This window comes from Osmia bicornis, chromosome 13, assembly GCF_907164935.1.
Source record: "Osmia bicornis bicornis chromosome 13, iOsmBic2.1, whole genome shotgun sequence".
NCBI classification, from domain to species: Eukaryota; Metazoa; Arthropoda; class Insecta; order Hymenoptera; family Megachilidae; genus Osmia; species Osmia bicornis.
Genome location: NC_060228.1, coordinates 1,891,094 through 1,908,230, shown reverse-complemented (window position 1 = coordinate 1,908,230; position 17,137 = coordinate 1,891,094). Strand labels below are relative to the sequence as shown.

Here is a 17,137-nt window from a genome sequence, read left to right as displayed (position 1 = left end):
CATTAGCAAAATTACAGCCTGCGGCGGCGTGATCTTGCGAACATCAATGTGATTTAATAGCAGGCCACGATCTACAATATAAGCCTCGTTATTTCGCCGAAACGAAATAAGACGAGTTCAATAACGTTTCAACGTTCCCGTTAATTAGGCTTCATCTGAAAATTAATAATTGTTTCCATTTGATACATTTCGGTGAACTAAAAACGAAAGAAGAAAAAAACAATGAATGGACAAACTGATTTATTAATAATATGCGATGTTTTATTTTTGACGTAGGAAGATCTTCTTCTCACATGATAGAATCCAATCGTGTATCTTACAAGTTATGATAATTATGTACATTTTTTGCGTCATATTATTACAAAGTAGCTTAACGTCTATGTGCGCACAATAATCATTACGGTTTACACGATCATTTGCTATCGTTTACGTTACTGATATCTTGAACTTGAGTTTATTCTCTAATCCACAATAATATACATTAGGGTTGTATACACGAAATATACACTCACGATTACGTATTACGTCCTTCGACACGCTGCTTTCCTTTGCAATCCGTTTTACCCGAACACTCATATTAAGATAGCGAAACTGGTTTCGTTCGAAAGCTGCTGCCGAAATTATTATTTTGCCCGCGGATTAAGTCGCGACACGAGCAAAGCTTGATACCCCGCCACGAAAGAAAGGAAGAAAGAAAGAATATTCGTGGTGTATGGAGCGTCCGAGAACGTTGTAACTCGTCCGCGCAATCTTTCAGGAAGAATTCACCACGTTGTTGATCGCGGTTTCGCCAAAATGGCTCGTGGATCATTCAGTTCTCACGCATTCGTACAAACACACTGTTTTGCTTTCGCTATTTACACAATCGTCCGGCTACTGGCCGTACTTGATATGAATGATTATCAATTACAGTGTTAATCGTAAGAATAAAGATCGTAACGATAATACTAAAATTAATGACGGCAGTGATGAGTACTCGTCGATCCGCTTTCAGGAAAATTAAATTGAAACGTCGTAAAACGGATAATTACTCGCGGATTCTCGTGGATAAAATTGTACGATCAAGCTTTGTATCATCGACGAGTCTCTTCATTTTTCAGAAACTAAAATTCGTTGACCACCGACGACCAAGAAAAAATGAGAAAGAAGGAAGAAATAATGCACCCTCGCGGTTGATACTATAGTCCGTTCAAAGAGACGAATCAGTGAATGCATTTAAATTCGCGTGCACGACGCAGGGCCGACCCACGATAAATAGACGTTGAACGAAGCGTTTGAAGAACTGAAAATAATTGCGTGTCGGCCCTGCATCGAACACGCGAATTTGCGTGCGTTTACCGACTCGTCTCGTTGGACGGGTTATATATGGTCGTTTGAACGACTACGCTTGTCGAATACCTACACCTTTTCTCTTTTCTTTTTCGATTGTCTTTTAGGTTCGATCGAAGCGATATCTGTGAGACAGGAAGTCGGTCACGGTGGTGACTGTATCGTGATCGATCGCGGCGCGACGTCACCTATCACCGGACCCTTTTCGCGGAGAGATCGCGAAATAATTGCGAATCGAATGGAAGGGAAGACTGAAAAGAAAACAGAAATACGGGAAAGCATTGTCGCGCGTCAATTCTAAATGAAAGCAAAAGGAAAGGAATTTTTCGCTAAATAATAGCACTCGGATCAAATCGTTCGTCGACGAATCACCCGAAACTAGTCGTGAAATGCGAAATGTTTTTTAATTTTTTTTTTATCTTTTCAATTGAAAATGCTTACTAAATGTTTCCCTTCGTATTTACGTGTTTTCAGATCGAGCGTGAATGCATCGCGTTGGAGGCGATCAAGACGAACGAGAAACGTGCCGTGAACAAAGAAGAAACTGTTTATTAATCCTCTAAACGCTCTTTATTTACGACGCGTTCTCGAACCGCCTATCCTGCGACATAAAATAGTTCTCGATTTGAATGTTTCACCGGGAATTGATCACCTATGTTCACCGTACGAAACTTGAAATCGCGAACATTTCATCGAACGATGCGTTGCACGTTATCCATAAGAAATAATCGGTTACCATCGATTATATCAATCGTTACCGCGCAAAGAGCAATGTCTACGAACATTGGCGGAATTAAACGCCACACGATTCGCTGTTTCATCTCAGAGAATCTGGAATCCTTGCACAGTTCACTAAAAAATTTCTCGTCGAACCGATACGAAAAGCGTCCGAGTTTGTATGCCAACTCAATTATCGTCGGAATCGATGCTACCGCTGATCTCGGGGCACGATGGCGCGGAGGACAAACGCCAGTTGTAAGCCGCGGAGGATCCGGCCGCGGTTGTGCTCTCCTGGCCACGCTGAAAGATCCCGGAGGACCTGGTGGACCGCTATACCATCGTTTGGTACTTTTGATCGGGCAATATGTAGCCGTCCGAGTCGGACGGGGATGTGGCCATATCGTTCGTACCTGTTGGATTCAGATGATGGCTGGTCAGGTGTGACATCGAGGATGTTAGCGTCATGTTGTGATGATACTGCGGGTGATGGTAGTTCCCTTGCGGGCTGTGGTGCATGTGCGAGATCTGGGTCTGATAATAATCGCCGTTGGTGTACGGGTTCTGGTAGGCGTTGTAGGTCTGCCCGGCGTAACATTGGCTCGGGTTCACCGAGCCGGGCGACGCTGAACTCCAAGCGAAACCATACTCGCCGTGATGAATCTGGTTCATGGGGGGCGGATAAGAGGACGGCGGTAGCTGGCTGGAACCTGGGGTCAACGGCGGCGACGGGGTTGTAAGGGCGCTGTTCGCGCCGCTTCCGCCGGTCGGCGTCACACCGAGACGCGGGTACGTTGACGTTGTCGACAGCAGAGGCGAATTGGGGCCCGGTGCTTCTTTGCCGCGTGGTGGAGAAACCGGCGAAGAGCGTCTGCTGGGCGTCGCGGACGTGCTGCTCGACATTTTGCTTCCGTTGTTCCCGTTGCTTTGCGCCTGGCTCGATCTCGGCGACCCTTTCGACGGCGAGGTTTGCTGTTGTTGCTGTTGCTGCTGCTGCTGTTGTTGCAGTTGTTGTCTGCACTTTGCTCGACGGTTCTTGAACCATACCTGCGCGGCAAACGAAAGATCGGTCAGCTTTAGTAAAGTAATTAGCAACGCGGAGAGGAGTCTTTGGCGGGGAAGGTAGCGAGGTTTCGCGGAAAAAGCATCGCCCGAGGGATCGTCGAGAAGAAAAGGTGGTGTCCCGTCAGGAGGGACGCAGCCAATGGGGAGTTAATCGGTGCAATGGGAAAGTAATCGCGGGCGGACGACCGTAACATTTCATTAAATCGCAACAATAACAACGAAGCCGAGAGAGGGGGAGATGGTTCAGAGGGTTTCGTATAGGAGCACGCCTCTTGCCCGTGTGTCGGTGTGTCCCTAGGGATCTGTTGTTAACGCATGCGCGAATCACAGAGCCCAGCGTAGCGACTAGACCCGCTTTCCAACCGTGTGTGGTGCGCGCTCGTGTAGCGTCTGTTCCCGCGGGTTATCTATGGGGTTACCCGCACCAAGAACGCCGTCCGTGTCGTAACGCGAACGTAACAACAAACACGAGCAAGGAACCATCATTTTTCTCTCTCTCATTCTCTCTCTTTCTCTCATCCTTCACGAACGAGGGACAGAAGAAGGACAAAAAGCATCCCCCGGCCGAGGCCTTTCACTCCCCCTCGCGGATCCTCTGTAATCCCGGCACACAATGTGGCCAGGGGTGCGATCCTATGAATCTATGCCTGCCTTTAAAAGCAAGACCCGTACTCATTGTTGTTATTATCGACGGCATTGTAACAGTTGTTGCGAAGAGCGCGAATCGTCCAAGCGAATATAGACGGGATTTTCAGTCGGTATGAATCTCGTATTGGTCGGTCGAATCGACAACGAAAGAGGAACGGCGCGAGCACTCGACGCGGGTAAAACTCTTTCCAAATGCGATGAAGCGTGATCTCGTCGAAGGGATTAAAAAGTCACGGCTTACCACGTAGATATACGCGCGACGAAATCTGAGAATTAACGACAAAACCGAGTCGAGCCGAAATCGTAGGTATCAAAGTTTAGCGATCGATTTGCAACTATTACACGTTTGCTCAGTTTCCTTGCTCTCGAACCGATAGGCAAATCGTCGCTTTGCAAACAGATCACTCGAGGACGGGGTGCGAAGATCGTAAACGCGTGAAGCGCGAATATTGCGTGTCAACCGCAAAAGAGGAACGATCCTGAAGAGAAAGAGAGAGAAAACGCCCATTACAGTTCAGTGTTTGCACAACGACACCCCCCGTGAGGAACAACACACAAGCCGAGGTGGTAGCTACCCCAAAAACCAACCAAACGGGCCGTGGTGCCATCCGGAAACCCCCGGGGGCGACCACAGCGAGTTTTACTCGTGTGTATCGATGGCTAGGTGTAAATTGCATCACCATCTGGTTGGCGTCCGACGCGGAAAACCAACCCATTGGCCACGGGTTGCAGCAGCTGCGTTGACGTTTCGTTATGATCAATATATTTTCTTATTTGCACTATTAATACGATCTCGCGCGAGATCTTTCTATACACGACACGAGTCCACAGGGACGTAGAATGCAAACGGACTGAATGTTTGCCGTTTCGAGGTGTCAAAGTGCTAAGACATAGTTTAACGCTTTGACTGCCACGCTAAAGCCGTTGAAAATTTCATTAAGTATTACTTTTGTCTTCACAAATCTTATGTATGTTATCTTTAAAATACTTCATTATATTTTTGTCCATAATTTCAAGTATCTAATACGAGTATTTCCAATTAGGTAGGTCAAAGAATTCCTAATAATATGAGTGATGGATTCCTATATATGGGTGACACGATTGTCAGTCGCGGGTCAAAAGTAACCGTGCAGCGCTTATTTCACGATCGATAAGAATCGATTCAGTCTCGTAACAATATCTTCAATTTTATCCGTACGAGAACGTTGACGATATCGATTGGGATAATTTATACGCCGTTTATGAATCCAGATACGCGTGCGTTTAGGGGTAATCGAGTTTGTCGTCGAGAAGAATTCAAGTGGAATAAATATGCGTGGCAAACCTGTTCGCGAAGAAAACATTGGATGGCTTTTCTTGGTCGATATTGCCGACTTTCTCGTGCCTATTTTTTCTTTCTCCAATCTTTTTCTCTATCAAAGAAATAACGTTTCGACGCGTTCCTCGATCGTAAACGACGAACGAACGAGCTGGCGCATTGAAACGTAGCAAACATCGCGCGCAGCTGTGTCGTTCTCTCGCGTATAGAAACTCGCGAGCGAGATAGAACGAAGGGCTATAATCCAGGAACAAATCAACTATATATGTTGTGCTTTATACATCGTGCTTCTGTGTTCCACCTACCTATACACACACACACCTCTGCCCTCTCCTTCTCCCTTGGAAACTTTTAGATCCACGTATCCCCCCGTGTCGCTCCCTGCACCCCCTCGGTTCATATTATTCGTTCACGTGGGTACGCCTCTACAATGTACATCGCAACGTGCACACGTGTGCTATACGTACGTGTGTTGTACCCTTTTGCAGTTGCGCCTCCATTCACCGAGAAGGGAGGCTTAACTTCGCGTGGAAACTCCGTTGGGCGGAATTTCCTCGCTTTGTCCTATATTCTCCGCGATGGCGACAACGATCGACCATCATCTACCACGAGGTGTCTCGGTTTGTTCGCGCTATTTCTGTCCGTTTAGCTTAAATACCGCTTAGACACGCGCTATCCGTTGAAAATTTCAAGCCACTGGTCTTCGGACGCGTTGAAAGCCGGCGAGGGGCTGATAACTTTATTGCATGTTATAGCTGACAGGTTTTTTCAAGGTACTACTTCTGAGAGGTGTACCGTTCAAGAGGGACATGGAAATTAATGGAGTTTTACTGTACCGTCCTTTTAACTTTCAAACTGCTTCGACGATTTTCAGCAGATTAACACTGGATACCTGGTACGACCATGAGAGGCTCTATTATAAAACGACTACTCCGTCGACTACGGGTTAACCAAGGTAACCCAGTTAAAGTGTTAATAAGAAACTGCTCTTGCAATCAATGCGGACGTATACGAAGTCTGATTTCGCGTTCCCATCGTTGAGCGAAGAACGCGTCCTGGCTGATAGAGGATTACGATACTGGTAGGGGATTCGCGGAGTTGAAAATTCTCGTCACGATCGTGACTTCGGGACACCCCGGGACGAAATAAAGATGTTACGAGGACCGCAATAAAAGCGTCAACGAGCTCGTCGACGCATCTATCAATGTATAGCCAGGAGCTGGGAACAATGGCGAAAGCGGAGGGACGCGGAGCGCGACACCGAGTTGTGTAAATACCTTAAATCTCGTACACGCTTGCCGAAGCACGAAACTCTGCTCTCCTTCTTCCCTCTTTCTCTCTTTCTCTCTTACTCGTCACCGTCGTCCGTCGAGATTGCGACTCCCTCTACATATTACATACCACGAGCTTCTCGAATCCGCGAAATTGATTTCGACGATACATTCACCGATAGCCACCCTTTTCGCTACCCCGCTACCGCCGAACCACGCCGCAGCAGCGTTACGTTTTTCAGGAATATCGATAGAAAATAGAGTAAAGTATCGAGGGAGAGAAATAGAGCACGATCGTGTTTTGACCCTCGAGAATGCTTCGAAATGAAAATCCATTTACCTGAACTCGTGATTCGGGCAGATTAATCTTCAATGCGACCTCCTCTCGCATAAAGATATCGGGATACCTCGTTTTCGTGAAAAGTCCCTCGAGAACGTCCAATTGCGCTCTGGTAAACGTTGTCCTCTCGCGGCGCTGTTTGCGCTGATTCATTCCTGAAACACGAAATAAGCAAAGCGAAATTAAAACAAAGAATAATCAAAGCCGCAAGCTTTTTATTTCGGCACCATTCGAAGGATGTTCTCGAGGGTCTGTTGCAAGAAAGACGCATCGAAAACGTGCCAGTCGAAAGGAGGAAGACGAGTCGAAGTCCTGGTTCGACTCGAGAAGGGTAAGGCATCGGAACAGAGGATGGAAAAGGGGGTGGTATAGAGGGGTGTAAGCGTTGCGAGGTCGCGATAGCGTAATTTTGAACAGTTCCCCACTATGACCCACACCCTCCTCTACCTTCCTCGTGCCATCGAGCCTCGCTTGGCTCGTTTCGGGACCCACGTAATCCGCTTATGAGGGGGGTCACAGGGGGTGGGTGGAGGGAAGGTAGGAGAACCGGGGGACAAGCCAGAACGATGGAGCGAGAGGAAGAGAGAAAGAGTCGGCGCAGGGTGAGGAGGGGTACACCCCGGAATACACGACCATCCAGAGGACCAAAGTCGCGGTTCGTTCCCAGCTGCCTCTGGAAACGATGCTGCTATCCAACACGCCAACGTACAATGCTCCGACCAATAAAAAGAAGAGCCTGGAAAACTGCGCCTCGCCAGTGTCTCCCGGTTGGAAGCTCGATCGTAAAGTCGCGAAAGGAATGGTGGATACCAGCCTGAACGTTTCGCTGCTACGCGATCCATGAAACAGGAGTATCTTAACGCATTTAGTCGCGTATGCGATCGATGTAAATAAGAAATACACGAATCATACGTTTGTGTTTCGAACGACTGTTATGCGTTTGAAGTTAATAATTGAGTTGATTAAGATCCGATGAATCATGCGATTATGGAGAGGAAAAATTCTCGAACGAGACACTTTCCTCGCGGATAAACTCAGGAGTTTATCCCGACCTTTGTTCACCGTTGTTCCAAGACGGCGAGTCGATCGAGTCCCCAGGATATGATATAAAAAGAGAAAGCGACGTGTAGGTTCAGCGAGCAAACAGGAGCAGCAAGAAAGGCGAAGAAAGAAGAAGAAGGGAGAGGAATTAAAAGCAACCAGAGTGGTTTACGAGGAGAGGAGAAAGCAACCGAACATAGAAGACATTGTACGATTCTTATATATTACTTCTCCTTCTTTCAAATCCCTCTGTCCATGGAACAGTGTTAAAAATGACAATTATGAAGATAACTGATTGGAAAAAGGTAAAAAGAAGCAGCAGTACAATCGTCGATGAAACGTATTGAAATTGAAAGAGAGAGAGAGAGAGAGGAGTGGTCCGCGAGAGTCACGATCGTCCTCCATCTTCGTATCGAGTCGTATCTCTTGTGGTGGCTTCTGAAACGGTTCCCTCGAAGCTAAGAACGGTAGGTAAGAAAGAACGCGGAGGCAAAGGATGACGACGATGACGATGATGCATACGTCCGATCGTTGGCTAACGAACTGGTCGAGTGGGCTATCGGCGTGGTATAGCCCAGGTAGAGATCCTCCAGGCAGATTGCAGCCTGGCACAATGTAAAATTCCACGCTGCTCGGCTACCGTCGGCCACGGCACGCCCGCGATCATTGAATCTATGATCCGTATCTTGAGTGTTACGCGGTGGGTACGGTGGCTGCGAGCAGGGAAAGGAAAGAGGAACACGAGAGGAGGATCCATGCGAGAGAGGATGCTTGATTGTCGAGTGGGCGTTGGCGCTACCGTTAACGACTGCCTTTGCCGGCTATACATCGGCCCCTGTGAAAGCCAGGCCCTTATCCAACGAACGAGACAATGGAATTCCGATTATGGTCTTCCGGCTGCTTCCACCAGGTCCGCGTCGAGTGGGCGCGAGGAAAAGCCCTTCGTTTGCTCGAATTCTGCGATACCAGCAGATTTTCGAGAATCGCCGGTCACCCATTCGAACCGTTGCGTTCTAGAAATAACTGTTCACGATTCAAGCGATGACCTACTGAGAAACGATTACGGTTTCGGGACAAGTTTCTCTTGTAGATTCCAATAAGGGTTTCAACAGTAATTTCAACAAATTTTTATAAATAGTGGTTCTAGTCTTGAAACTTTTCATAAAAAGTTTTCAAACAAAGGGAACGATCAATTCGTATGCGTCGATTCGACGAAAAAGTCGGCTACAGCTAAGCAACCCCTAATGGGACGGCAAACACCCGCTGAGTCCTGAAGTATGATTCGATTTATTATCGTCAGCGCGAGACGAAACCGGGGGTTGATATAAGGGTTGCTTTGCCTCATTGGCCCGCAACGAGATCAGACGCGACCCTAATAGCAAATTCGTTTTCTGTTTATTGGATTCTTCCCTATCTCCCTTCCGCGAGCGGGCTTTCGTGTTTCGACCTACCGACTGGAATGGAATCTCTGAAAGTCAATGGACTGCTAACGAAATTTCACACTGGCTTATTTCTTTCGTTCGAGTTCTCGTCCAAGTGGCGCCTTTAAGGCAAGATGATAGAAGGGATTAATTGATTGCGATGCAATCGTATTGTTAGTACAAAACTGGAAAAAGTGTAAACGAAATTTCTGTTGATTGTGGAAAGTATTGGATTGTAAGGGTTAATCAATCGTCATACTAAATCTTTAACGCAGAGTTTCTGCAGTATGAATTATACGACTGGTGCTTATTTATCTACACAGCGATCTAAAAATGTGCTGGCGGTGATATATTGCCTGAGCAACGTGTACAGCCGCCTCGCAACGTTTGTTGCAGTCTCGAATAATAAATAACTGAGATAACGCGAAGGAATTTTAATTCGAGTAGCTCGTCGAATTAAAAGATACAAATTAATAGCAATTACCGTGTGAGTCGGGATATAAAAAGCAGTCGTAATTACGCGATAAATTAATTCTCACCATTCATCGAAACGCTCGAGTCGCATAGATTGAATCATAAATTACTTTTTCCATAGTAATACCGTGAAGTTGAAGAATAATCGGGGTTTTGCAAGAGAAAACTCGGGTTACTTCTGTATTCATAGAATACAAGAGGCCGACGGTAGTCGAGCTGCCAGCGACAAAGATCAAGGATGACGATATTCGCGAAGAAAATCGAAAATTAATTAAAAGCTAAAACGCGAATAGGCTGGTAGACGGCGAAGAACGTAGGCGGAGGGACGGATTATTCATGGGGAAACCGTGGGATGATAGCACGTGCCGCTGTCGATGGGACAGGGAATTCTAAAAGGCCATCAGCTACGAAAACATTTCGGTCGACTTTGCGTTTACAGCTTGACCTCCGATGAAATTGCTGCATAAAACCGCGAGTACATTGCCAATCGATGACAAGAATGCTCCTAACCAATGCATTTTTGTGGCTGTTGCAAGTGCCGCTCGAAACGACTCGATAAATTATTTTTCGAATCCTTATCCGGTCAAGGTGAGATCGATAGACTCACGCACATAGTTTATATAACTCATTTAATCCCTAATATAACCCAGTGAATACCTTTTTAAAGAATCCTGAATATTTCGAGATTTCTTTTTCAGACAATGGACTAAACTAACGAAAAAAACTGTGAATTTGAGAAGGAAGCAGGTGCATCGGTAAAAACTGTACGAATTTGTGACACAGAACGAGCCGAGAGAAACTCGTATGGCCTTCGAATCTATCCGTTCTTGCCTGGTAATCTAGCAAAGAGGAACATAAGTAAGTAACGAAATACCAATACACACATCCGGGGACAATAATCGGATAAGCTTCGTGTTACCGTCCTCTAACCGACGCCTTTTTCCTTCGCTTCCTCTTCGATGGCCCCTGATCCACCCACCTTGTGTAACATAGCTACTACCTCTAAAAGCTGCAAATTGTATCACAAATAGGATACAAGAATCAGAAATCAAACGCGCAACCTTTTTCAAAGGATGTACCTCGATGAAAAAGAAATTAAACGTTTCTCACAGCGGATGGAAACAAGTTGGAGAAAAATGAGAGCGAACGGCAGGAAAGAGGTTAAAGTATCGATATCTTACGTGATATTTCACTCAGAGTCGAGTGTTTATCCTGCAATTAGGGAGCGGACCTGTATTTGGATCCCTCTTTCGAGGACACAGCCCACCTACTCAATTTACTCGTGACACGCGTCGCACGTCGATCGGTCCGAGTCGTTCCTATTGCGATTTCGACTAAGATTTCTCCCTGGTGCTTTCGCGCGTGCTTGTTTGGCCCGATATTTTGTGGCCACTTGGTAACGACGATGAGCACACGTGCGGTAGCACGTGCCACCCTTAACCTGACGCCTAATTGAGTGATTGGAATTCTATCGAACCGACAACTTCCCTTCTGACAAACGACCCCGCCGCCTTTATCCGACTATAAATGTTTAAAATCAATTTTACCTTAAAGAACTATTGAAAAGTTTTATTCGACTAATAAGTTTAATAATTTCAAATTATTAACCTCCCTCATTTTAGTCAGAATTTTCTTTCTTTCGTTATTTTTTGATGAAATTTATGGCGCCGATTACCGGTCCTCTAATTAAGAGCCGATTCCAATTATCTTTCCCAACAGCTAGTGTAATACTTTTTTGCGTTCGGTTCTTAATTATCAACACCAGAGTACGGTTATTAACATGCCAGTAAATGCGCTGAATGGAAAGAGGAGCATAATCGAGAAGAAACAGTTGTCCGGGTAATTACTGTGTTACCCTTCGTCTGTCCCCCGATATGAAATAAAAATCAAAGGCGTGGATGTCTGTTTACGCATCGCGATCCCACCGGGAGGCGGAGGAAGTTAAGTGGACGGGCAATTTCTCTGTGACAACAAATAGTAGTCGTCGAACGAGTAAAAGGGAGAGGCATGTGACGCGATTCCCACGTATATACCTACCCGCTGGCTGCTGCCAGTGTCCCTGAACATCGGGGAGAAACCTCGGTCGCGTTAACGACAACGTATTCCGCACCCCTTCCTATCTTTTCTCGCACCCTTCGTCCAAACCTACGACCTTTCTGTTTTTTTCTCTTGCCAGCGCCAAGCGCGTCCCGAGGGTTGTGTAATAAAATAAATACTGACGTACGACGGGACGAATCACTCGCGACAGTCGACACGGACTATCTCTTTACTCGCACGCGACGCGATACGTCAGCTTTCGCGCGAACTTACGAACTAAGACGAGGGGTTAAAACATCGTATATTCCCAGGAATAAAAGCGTCGTCGGGTGGACTTGGATAAAAGTAGAAATAATTGAAATTCAACGAACGAGGCTAGGAGAGCATCGCGTTTACTCGGTAAACGAACGATAAAAGCAAGATCCCCGTTCACCGGCTTGATCTTTCCTCGCTGTCTCGCGTGTTGCGTTTCGTATCCAGGACTCTTCCATCCTCCGGGGCTGCCTCTTGCTGGAGGCAGAGAAACACTCGATTCGTTCCTCTCTCGTTCCACGGCTTTTCGTGTAGCGGATACGCCTACAACGGATAGACGGCTGGACGTGGGTACGTAGGGACCCAACGGACAGATCCGTGTTTCCATGGAAACCCACCTATCTGCGTTGGTTGGACCTATACTGCCTGCTGCCACCCTGATAAGCGGCTTACTCTCATGGTTCTCTCTACTCTTCTTCGCTGGGGCATTCCAGCCCCTTCCTCCTACACCCTCTTGCAACTACTCCACTCTCTCTCTCTACGCTCTTTCACCTTTTTCTTCCTTCTCTTTCTCCCGGACCTTTTCAAACCGCGAAAACCGACGAAGAAAGGAAAGATACGCGTACCACGCTTCGACACGTATGATTTTGACGTGTGCACGAACGTGTGCACGAAAGCGTGAAAGAAGAAGAAAATAATAAAATATTTCTACTCCTTCCCATCGATACTTCTCTCTATCTTCTAACTTCCCATTCTCTCCCTTTGCGAATACTGAAGTCTGAGCGCTTGAAAAGTTATACGGTCAATTACCACAGTAATTCCGAGTAATTTCCTATGAATTTAATTTGTTTTCAACCGATACACCAGCTGCTACAACTAACATTGGTTTTTTTTTGCTGCAAGTTTTAAAGTTCGCAGATGTTTCAGCGTCTCAAGGATAATGAACATATTTTGTTGTTTCGCGAAAACAGATATTTAGTAATAAATATGCAAAGCTATGCAAAGAATGTAGTAATACTATTTATAATTCATATTACCGGACAGATATCGCAACGACTAATCAGGGGCTCAAATTTTTGAGGACACACCTTGTAGTATTACAAAAACAATGTGAAAAATTGAATATTTTTAGATGCTAAAAAAAGTTTTCTGATATTCTAAATAGTTTCATTATGTATGAGGAATTTTGAAGTGAAAAAAAATTCTGCGAAGGTAACATCGAGAAGAAGAAATGCACTGGAACGCCTGCCAGAGAATGATACAGGCTGACTATAGTTAAGAAGCCCCGGGTTTGCTTCGACTTGGTATGGCTTCAGTCGATGCATCGATTTGCATGACAATCAATAAGAGCTAGTATGGCGGACAAGGCAAATACTTTAACAACAGAGATAACGTATCGTGTAGTAATTCATGAAATATAAGAGACGTACATCATCCCTAAACAATTAGATCGAAAGCTTACACGTTTGTATTAACGACTTTCAAATAAATCAATCGAATCACCATTTAATCCTATCAAGCTTTCACTCGTGATTGATAGAATATTTTCCTTTAAACATCTACAGAAACTTGAAGAAGAAACAATTCAAAGAGAACTTAAACGCTTACGTTCGTTTTGCTTAATCCATGTGAAATATGTATGTTCTCATTAAACAGTCGAATCAGTGATAAACGTTTCCACTCTACTTTATTATGTGCTGTTATTAAATATAAATTATTGATCTTATATTTATTCGTTAATCAGATTAAAGTATGAAAAGTATAACAACGAGGAACAATAAATTTTCAACAAAGATCCTCCAGCGACAGCTACCGCCACCTCACGATTTCTCCTCAACACTTCCACTTACATGAAACTGTCGCTACCCTTTGCAACCTTATCCATCGTAAGCCTTAAATGATTTATACGACAAGAAAAGGATAATCTGCAACGTTACTTCGTGACTAATTATTAGCATTATAAAAGAAAATTAATAGACGCATGTTTTATCATACAGAAAAAGGACATCCAGTCTAAGCTGTACTCGGTGAAAGGGTTGAAATGTGAAAGAAAAAAGAAAAGTTGTACTAATGGTTTTTAGACTAACCTTGCGGAAAAGCCGCGAGTCCGTGCTCCAGTGGATGGGGATGCGGATGACCGTGAGTAGCGAGGGCGAAGGGTGAAGGTAGCCCGGGGTGAGGTGCCCCCGGGTGCGGGTGAGAATGTGGATGGGGGTGAGTACCAACACCCATCGCCGGATGACTGTGGGGATGGTACTGAGGACTTCCGGTCGGGGCGCAAGTGGCGCCCGCCGCCTTCAAGTACCCCGCCATGTAATCCGCGAGGCAAGCCAGCTCACCCGCCACCGCTGCGCCCTTATCACGCTCCCTTATCTCTTGACCTACGCCCGCCTCCGCCGCCCACCAGCTGTTCTCCTCCCGATGATTGTTCTCGCTCGACTGCGAGAATAGCTTCCTGTTGACCTCCGACACTTTTGACGCCTGCTCCGCCGACGACACTGTCGCGTTGCCTTCTCCTCTATGATCGTACCCTTTGTACTCCGGCACCTGTAACCATTATCGTAACCCCGTTACGCTTGATTACTTTACGGCAAGGTCAATTATGACGTGGCGTTTAATGATCGACAACTTAGGACTACGCGTAAAATCGACATCGGCCATTTTTAAAATGAACGTAAGCTTGGATGTCTGCAGTGACCATTGGTTATAGCGACGAACGACCGAAAGGGGTAATTACCCCCTCATTCCTCTTTATTGCCGCAAACCGACCCTTCGAATTTCCTACGGACAGAATTTTCTCTATTTCTAACTTTTTCTCAACAATGGAAACATTCGCTTAGACTTTTCTTTCGTGTTCCAAGATACATTGTACAAGGCGCGTGAACGTGAGACACGAAAGGTAACGCTTCTCGTTGACACGCTTTAGGTACAACGGAGAAATTAGCATTTTTTTTGTGACCGAAAAATCTTGTCACAATGGATGTCAACACGAAAGAAACCGCCTGTATTGTTGCGAATGACGCTTCTCTGCGGGATAAACACGCGTATATCCCCATTTTTCTTTTTCATATGATTTTCAATCTGAAAAACTGTTTTCGCGAGATGGTTTGCATTTTTCAAAAAATGGGTTGTTACTCTAGTCACTCACCAAATTGCACGATGAGGGAGAATATCCAAAATGCTCAGACATTCACTCGTATAAATCCAAATTGCAAACTATAAGTGTCTCATTTTCACGTGTATATCACAGCACTCGATCACAGATATATTCCTTCAGTCTTTGGTATTGCTTGCAATCAAAGCAAATCGCACTCCGAAATAGTCGAGAGAAAAAAAAAATTTTTTTTCTTTTTAGCGCACTACCGGGATGCACGTTCCGTCTCTAATGCCGTACTAACGCACGTTACAACAAAGATCCCGGTGGTACCCTGCACCAATACCTCATGCTTCGTGCAGGGATTCGGTCAAACTGTGACCTACCCCCACCGTGGCATCCCTAAATAGTTTTCCAGGCCCTACCTCGGTCCCTTCCCCAAAACGGGGGTGGGGATTTCACAGTGGGTCTGTTAGAAGTGGGGGGTAGTCGTATGAATGGCCACCCGTGGGTGACCCTTTTCACGACTGAACAACGTTCGACCAATGAAGATTCGAAAAACTTGTCAATGCTAAATTTTTTTATCAATCTATAAGGAATCTCTAATTTAAATATCTAAATAAACTCTTTAATATCATTTATTATTATCTAAAACGAATTAACACCTTGACTATTGTGTCACTTATGAGTGGGAGGATCTTGCAATTTCTAGTACCCATTAGATTACAATACGATAGGGAGGTGTTAACATTGTCTGGAAGTTCGAAATAGATTAACAGCAGAGTAAATTGTATAAAGTTGAGACGCGAATCAACAAGAGGGTAGTGGCGCGTGCTAAACCGGAAGGAAAAAACGGGAAGTGGGTACCATGCTAAAAAGGAGGCTTATCCGAAAAACTTAACTTCCCGCTAGACGCTAAATGGCTAAACAAACCATCCAAGTTTTTATCCGGTCGACGGACCACGAACGGACAAAGATGCGACGTGTCCGGAAAAAAGATGGCACGATGAGAGTAGAGAGGAGAGGAGAGGAGAGGAGACGATGCACGTTGGTAGGTATGTTTACACGGGGGCATTATGGCGGATAATGTTTGTTATAGGCGTCTATGCTCTACAGCCTGGAGAGGCGAGACTATCCCGACGTTAAAAGGCCAGCCTGGTCGATCCGCTTACGCCGGATGAGGCTCAAATTGAGTGAGAGATAGTGAACTCTCGTGCAACGAGTTGCATGGGCATCACACGTGTCTCGATGCACATGTTATGGTTACTTCTGCATACCTGAACCATCGCAATACAGAAAATATCGCGCGATAATTCTGCGGATGATTGAGGTATGCGTGTATGTTAGGTTCTTTCTACAGCTAAACAGTCTGACGGAATTTCATGGCATAAAAATATTCCATTTACAACAAAACTACTAAGCCGGTTTTTAAACGTAAAAACCCTGTAGTGTAGATTTTGAAAAATAATTTTTCAATGTATTGTCTAAGAAAACGCTAGCGATCACGTAGACCCTATTGTTTTCTACCTGTGCTACAGGCATGCCCTAATCAAGGAATTAATAACACTTTACATAGACCCTTTCTTTTCTCCCTATTGTTCTTTAAAGCTTGGACAACACAAAAGTATTGCGATTTGCGGGAGACTGCGGTCAGTGTCCCAGAAGTACCTCTCTTTGGAAAAACCCTAAACGGCTGGCTATTCAACGGAGCATTGTCTGTTAACGCCCTTCCGGGTATTAACTAACCACGGTAAACATTACAGGGTGTCGGTGACCGGTCTTGGAGAATTCACATAGCTAATACCTTGTATACCTGAGGATCTGTGACCTGTCAGCATCTCTGACACGCGTTCGAACCTTCTTAAAAGCTTCCTTTCCATGAAAATCAGTTGTTCATAAATTTGTCACGATTAATACGCGCGTAATTTACGGTAAAATTAATGATGAAACGGTGAACGTCAATTACTTCCTCATAAATAACTTCTTTCGAGCGAATATACTTGATGCGCAATGGACTAATTCAGTGAACGTTCAAAATATTTTTTAACAAGTAAATTACTGCTTCTAATAGAACAATAAATTAGTAAAAAATTATACTATAGGAAAAATAGTTTTATCATGTATGCGTAT

General features: G+C 45.2%; 1 protein-coding gene across 1 annotated transcript; it reads right to left on the bottom strand.

Moving 5' to 3' along the window:
- Positions 1–223: 223 nt before the first annotated feature.
- LOC114871770 (homeobox protein OTX2-like) lies at positions 224–14,458 on the bottom strand. The gene is made up of 3 exons (XM_029178099.2): positions 14,001–14,458; positions 6,689–6,843; positions 224–3,093 (listed from the first exon to the last, which is right to left on the bottom strand). Exons 1-3 carry the CDS (start codon positions 14,224–14,226, stop codon positions 2,380–2,382), a joined length of 1,095 nt encoding a protein of 364 aa, XP_029033932.1. The 5' UTR covers positions 14,227–14,458; the 3' UTR covers positions 224–2,379.
- Between the last annotated feature and the right edge of the window lie 2,679 nt (positions 14,459–17,137).